This window comes from Pygoscelis adeliae, unplaced genomic scaffold (genome assembly GCF_000699105.1).
Source record: "Pygoscelis adeliae isolate BGI_AS28 unplaced genomic scaffold, ASM69910v1 Scaffold71, whole genome shotgun sequence".
Classification (NCBI taxonomy): Eukaryota; Metazoa; Chordata; class Aves; order Sphenisciformes; family Spheniscidae; genus Pygoscelis; species Pygoscelis adeliae.
The window spans coordinates 8,429,729-8,436,819 of record NW_008824356.1 but is presented as its reverse complement, the minus strand read 5'-3'; the positions used below and the strand labels follow the sequence as shown (position 1 = coordinate 8,436,819).

The 7,091-nt window shown below is 38.9% G+C and overlaps 1 protein-coding gene across 3 annotated transcripts in view; it reads right to left on the bottom strand.

Moving 5' to 3' along the window:
- The window catches only part of TSHR (thyroid stimulating hormone receptor), an 82,906-nt gene that overhangs the window by 29,221 nt on the left and 46,594 nt on the right, over positions 1–7,091 (bottom strand). For all 3 annotated transcript variants that reach the window (XM_009319423.1, XM_009319424.1, XM_009319425.1), the window contains 2 exons: positions 4,034–4,108; positions 2,731–2,805 (listed from right to left, as the gene is read on the bottom strand). In XM_009319423.1, the coding sequence (XP_009317698.1) occupies positions 2,731–2,805; positions 4,034–4,108 (150 nt within the window). The remainder of the gene's footprint in view (positions 1–2,730; positions 2,806–4,033; positions 4,109–7,091) is intronic.

The following is a 7,091-nucleotide window of genomic DNA, read 5'->3' as shown; positions in this document are numbered from 1 at the left end:
AGCCACTGTTGCAGGAGCTGCAGGCTCCTGGCAGCTCTCTCGGCTCCCCCTGAGGTTCCCCTGGTTCGAGAAACCCCCCCTGTGCACTGTACTAGAGCGATCTACTGCAGAACCTGCTGGCACCGGAGCTGCTCGCCTTGGAGACTGAGTGCTAGTTTCGGTTACACCACACTTAAATCTCCCACCGTTGCTCCTGGCTCCACCAAGGTCTCTTCAGCCGCTGCCATGGCCGTGTTAATTGAGCCAGCCCAAGTGACTTTAAAGCTGAGATCCTGCTCTCTAGCTAAGCTCAGATAAGACATCAGATAATACATTATTGAGGACAGAGGCATTTCACTTTGCAGAACTGCATCTAGCACAAGTGAAATAACTTATTATGTGATCTAACCTAATTATTCTTCTCAACTCTTGTCCAAATGAGTGTTTCACTATCTGTCATTTCTTAAATACTTTTTTACTCCCACTCTGCAGTCTTAACAAATACTATGTATCTTCAGACCAAAACTCTTGTTGTGACAAAAGGGACAAAGAAAGACTAAAGAGATTTACTGCGACTAAACTGGAGAAAGGAGGGAGGAAAAAGCTGGTAGAAACAAAGGGCAGAGCAAAGTGTCTGTCCTTTTTCTGCTTTTTCCTGAATCATATTGGAGTCTGGAAACCAAAATATTCTGCAAATTTTTCTTTTCTTCAGCTTGTGGATTAGATGTGGTCTAGTAAAGCCAGGCTGGAACGTCCATGGGCCAAGAAGTCCTAACAATTGCCCACGTGACAGGAACAATTTCATTCCTTTTCTGTTCTATATATGTGCATATATATGTGCTAACACTGAACTGTACTACAACCATTTTCATTCCAAGTAGTTTTCACCGATAGGTAGTTTCCACCACAAGTTATTTTGGTTTGACATTTTTCAGATTGTTCACTTTTCTAAACAAATATTTACTTGTAAGTTGCTTGACCTCAAAGGCCCATAGTGTTATAATGAATGCTTTTTCCCCAGCTATACCTTATTCATCGTTTAGAAACCTATTATTCTTCAAGAGCAGATTTTTTTTCTTGATGAAAGAAACAAAAAGGCTATCTTTCATTGAATAGCAATGTTTAGAAATACCTCCCTTGAAAGTACAGGTCTACTCTTTAAAAAGTCTTTAGCATGTAAGACCCATGTTTATTTTTTGTTAGTGATCTTTATCAAAAATTTTCAGGGTAGAAGTAAAATAATGTTTTGCTATCTGCCACTTCAAAAGTCACTGAGTTGGTTGGAAGCAAGGACACAGATGGTGGTATAAACTGCTTCTGTTTCATCCAGCCTATTTAATTCTTGTTTCTCTCTACTTAATAAGTCTAGTGCTTAATTTACAATCTAGTAGAGCTTAATCTAAGCTAAAGTCCTTTTGGTCTTTGAGGAACTCCCTAATAGCTCTTAAGATGCAGGTGTATCCCACTCAGCGCTCTGGCTGACTCAGATTTCAATCTTGGAGTCAACCACAGCGAACATAGCAGCTCCAGGTTATGGAGCATGAGTTAGCACAAGGCTTAACTCTAGTCTCAGGAGATCCTTGGGAAGGAAGATCTCATTGCTCACTACAGGTCTAGACTCTTTAGCAAAACAACCAGCATTTCTACATTGCTCTGAGGTTCATCTTGCCAATGGCAGACCATGAATGCAGTGAGGACTGACCATTCATGACTAAGAATGCCCCTCAGCAGCACTGAAACAATGCCTGGGGTAGACCATCAATCATGTCTTTGCAAGTCACCTTCTAACATAATACTTCTCATTTTAATAGCCTTTTACCTATCCCATCCAGCAGTTAAGCCTCTTCCAGCTGAACACTGCTGCAATATAAGATTGTTAACTCCTCTCTAGGACTAAGTAGTGACCAAGATACTTTCACTTTGTGTCAGCCTGCAAGTCTTCATCTGAGCTGCTCTTCCTCCTTGGCTTGATTACAACCCAGAATTTGAACTTAAATTGCAGGTTAGGGCACGAAGATGGATGTCATCTTTGCCTTCTGAATACCAAGAAACACCTGCTTTTTTTTACAGCAGAACTCTTTGTTTCTGAAATACCTTTAAGGATAATAGTGGGAGACACCCCCCCTGCCCCATTTGTGTTCTGCATTTTAAAGGTGTAATGATAAACAATTGCTCTCAAGACTGTCCAGTTCTCCTGCTCTTGAGTCTTCTGTGCTCAGGGTGGGGTCAGAAGAAAGAAGGCAGATAGATAGCCAATGGAGGTTATGATTCAACAGTATAGGAGCTCAATGAAGAGTAGTATCAGAAAATGTGCAATATGAGCTCACCATGCCAGCACAAATTTGTTAGAAGAATGTTGACAGGATGACTTCATGTTAGCAGGCTGTATGTCAGATCAGGTCCTGTGTGTCACACTATTCTGACTTCAGATTAATTCAGGTATTGCACAGCCATTACAAAAACAAAAACAAAATAAAAGCAAAAGTCCTGTAGAAGTTGTGTGTCATGTGCTTTGGCTAATTCAAGAGAAATGCACAGTGTGTCCATGTCTCTCATCCAGGTCAAATGTATAGTGCTAGGTGACCTGCTATTTTCCACATTTGGTACTAATGATCATTGAAATACAGCTTGAGGAGAAGTGCTTTGTCAGACTTATTTGATATTTTTCTCCAAAACAGAAACCTTCACTATAGGTTTTCTTGGGATCTGAGGATGGCAGTATTCTAACCAGCTGTGAGGACAGATACTTACAGTAAAAAGTTCACATCAGATGAGTAGATTTTGGTGAGGTCTGGAAATGCTTTGAGTCCAGTATTAAAAATACCGCTGAAAGAGAGAAGAAACAGAAAGAATTACATGTACTTGATCACTGAACAACAACAAACAATGTACTGAAAGCATTCAACAGTGCAGGACAGTTATTTCATCCTCTCTATTGCCAATCAATTCATTTATAATCAACTGTCCAAAATATAAGGATGCAAGAACAATTAAAAAAAATAAAAATACCAGATTTATGATAAATTATAGAATCTAAAAAATAGGAACACAGAATAATAAGACAGCTAAGCAGATCTGCACAGGGAAGTAGCCTGTGAGGTGGGTAGGGAGAAAAAAAATTTTAACTCTGGATTCACTTGAGAGATTAAGGCTGCTTCAGACAATAGTCTGGATCCCCAAATCCTCTATCTTTCATTGAGGCTAAAAAGGGAAACTCTCTTCAAATGTGAATACAGGTAATGCCTCTTATTTCTGAACTCCTGTAGAGTGGAAATAACTTTGAAAAATATAGTTCTCAAATTTTAAAACTATTCTCCTGAAATGAAATTATTTTGACTACTTTCTTTTTATTGCTTCCAGATCTATAAGAAAAATCTGGAAAAATCTTTCCTCCTTGCCGCTACCCCCACCACACACACAGAGGGCCCTTTCTAGAGTCTTCAAAACATTACTCAAAATCGCAGAAGTTATTCTTTTTCTCATCTGTCTTCCCTATGCTATAATTTTAGAATTTCATGGTTTGGTTACTCTGTGCTACTCTTTAGATACTTCAGGGGAATACAGAGAATTCTTCAGGATTTCTTTCTGCCATAGAGGTCATATCAAATCAGGTGTCTACAGATGGGCTTGTCACATTTAGCAGATAGGTATGCTTTAAAACCCTGTGTAAATATCTAGAAATATAAAAGGTGTATATTTCTGTTGTGTCCTTTCTTCCCGCTATTCCCTATAAAAATATAGTAAGACAGCACTTACCATAAAAAGAAAGATAACTGTGGAATTTTGCCAAGGAAACATTAGTGTATTCCAGACATTTAATGGATAAGGAGAATGGCAAAATTACTGATGAATTTGTGAACAAGTTTTCCTTTCTTGCAAAAGTATTCAAAGTTCCAACCCCTACTCTAGCTGGCTTTCTGTCATTAAAATAAAGCAACAGGGAAAAACATTGCAATCAGCTCCAAAATGAAATGCAAAGAAACAAAACTGCTATAGTGTAAAGAGTCATCTGTGAGGCTTAAGTGCCAACTTGTTACAGGTGCTAAATACTTACAGGTATTTCAAAAGTGGGAGGTTCTTAAAGGCATCTGGATCTATGTAATCCAAGTTTCTAAGATTTCGAATTTCACTGTAAAAAAGGGAGGAACATTACCACATTGATCATTAATATTTAATTATCATAACAGAAAAAAGCAATGTTAAAATGACATTTCAGGGACCTAATTCCTCCAATGAGTTTTTGTACTCATTTAGCTCAAGACCACTATGCATTCTGAGCAGTCTTACAATGGTGAATTATCATCTGGATAGATGCGGTCCTGGAGACTGGCTAGTTTAAGCAAGGGGGGAAGAAGCACCAGAGATTTGATTATGGATCCTTTGGCTGCATGGTCCTAAAATCAAAGCAATAGCCTGTGGTAATGTTTTGTTAGTTTTAGTTAGTTTTATTAGTTTTGTGTCTGCAAAGTTGAGTAAACAGAAGAAAAGTTAAGCAAAACTTTCAATATTGATGTATAATAATTCTATCAACTTACAACCATCTATTTAGCTTATAATTTTATGTCCTATTTTTCTGGTTACTTCCTTCACGTCTCTAACAGTATTTTGTATTATTTTTCCTGTCTCTGTTACAGAACTCATCAGTGGATCCAAAAGATGGCTCAGGTCACTTAAATTAACTCCGTTCCGAGACTTGAAATGGACACACCATTCACTATATAGCCATGCCGAGCAGTATAGAGGATAGTGTATCTCTTTGCTTTATACTGATGCAAAATGTAACATAGACTTCATTCCTTACACCATCTGTCCACAGTTATGTCTTTAAATACTTCTACCCAGGTGGCAGCTTGGTCTGCAGATGCATTTTAGACTGCACATGTTGAAGAACCAGCCTGACACTGATCATGGCTATGGCCATGCTGGGTGCTTTCTGTAGGTGTGTTTTTGTGGGGCTGCTGCCCCTCCAGCCATCATGATCATTGCCTGACATCATGACTCTTCCTCATTTTTCCGAAATGTTTGTCTCTGCCCTTAATGCAATTTTTCTCAATCTTTCTCATTCCTCTTTTTTTCAGCAGATTTCTTTCTTTTCTGTCCATAATGACAGTCAGCAGTCTGGCTGCACCAATCAGAGTGTGCCGAAATTCCCTCTCTAGACTCAGTAGACCTGCCAAATTTTCATCTTTTCTGAAAAAAGCCACCCATACCCACCGCCATCACATGCACAATTTTCCTTTCCTGGCCTCTTTACTGTCGGCAGAAGGGGACAGCCCTTTTTGCATGTTTGCTTCTATTTCTTTACCTTAAACCAGCTCTGGACACTGGTCTTATACCTCTGATGAAACAACTTTCAGCCCTTCTTAATATAGAAACCATATAGAAAGAACGGTGCCAGTCTTCCTCCTGAGACTAATTTTGGAGCAGTGGGCTGAGGGAAGCACTTCTTGCTACTTATATAGAGAAATTTGGTGAAGACGACAGGTATAGATGGCATGGTGGACCAGGTTGTGTGGGTGATGTTCTGGTCTTAAGTCAGTCCAAGAAGTGGTGCTACTGGGCAGAAACCAGTAGTATTTAATTTACCATGCCCTAACAGTGCCAAGTAACCTATACAATATAGGTATCAGGAAGTTGGGTTTTAAAGATACCTCTGCCACTGAAATCATTCTTACAGGATAAAATCAACCCAGCCAAGTTGTCTGAGAAATAAAAGTGGGAAAAGAGACATAAGACAGTAGATAAATCAGTATGTAGATACAGGTACCAAGACTTCAGCCTCTCTATACACTGTTGTACTGACAAAACAGTTCTGCTCCACCTTTCAAGTCTTCAGTTTTTACTCTGTTTACTCCAACATTGCAGGGAGACAAGGATTTACCTTTTACTTGCATGTTAAACTGATGTAATTAATAGCTATACTACTGCTATTACAGTGCTATATTCAAATATTCTTCATGTCTGTTAGCTACTTTGAACAGTACTGTTTCTGTATTTAAAAGAAATCTTCTCAGTGTCAGTCTCTTGCTTCTTTCAAATTATTTTAGTAATTATTTTAGTAGCTATCACACTCCCAACAGTGGAATTTGCTCCATAAACTTTAACTGACATGTTTTTTTCCATCACTGACTACATTTAAAATGCTGGACTCATGAGCTTCCTGGCCAGATATTCCTTTGTTGTGGATCAAACATATTCCAGGGAAAGACAGTCTTCAGATCAACCTTCAGCCTGGAGATGGGTAATGCATTGGGATACCATAGAGTCATCAGGTTTTGGCTTGCTGCTATTCATAGTACTCTGCGTAAATGATTTGGATGAGAGTACTGAAAGTAATAATTCGAAATCTGCAGATGGTAGTAAAATTGGAAGCACAGAATAATGCAATGAGATTCAATCAGATTTTGATTTATTAAGTAACTGGGCCATGAGAGGGCATGTGCTGTTTAACAAAGGCCAATGAAAAACTAATTAATCTGGGAATAAAAGATTTAAAACTGCCAGATGAGACAGTTGGCACAGTAATCAGAGAAAAGCTTAAATAATGTGAGTGAGGAAATCAATATGATTCAACTGAACGTTGGTGAAAGGTTTATATCCCTGCTGTTCGATTTCCTTGAATTGGTAATGCTGGAATTAGGGAAGAAGTATGCCTTAATATACACTGTATTTATATTTGCATTTCTTCCTACATTTTGTATTACAGAAGTTTCTTAAAGCCCAAAAGGAAGAAAAGGGCCCATTGTGGTAGGCACTACAGAAATCAAAAGCAGACAGCCAGTTGCTTAGAAGTGTCTAGTCAAAATAGATGAGAAAAAGGATGAGAGAGGTATGAAAAGGTAAAAGGTTGTCGTGGTTTAACCTCAGCCGGCAACTGAGCACCACACGGCCGCTTGCTCACTCCCCCCCCCCGCCCCCGGTGGGATGGGGGAGAGAATCGGAAGGGTAAAAGTGAGAAAACTCGTGGGTTGAGATAAAAACAATTTATAAATACTACTTATTAAATATTAAAATACTACTACTACTACTAATAGTAATAATAATAAGAAGAATACACAAAGCAAGTGATGCACAATGCAATTGCTCACCACCCACTGACCGATGCCCAGCCA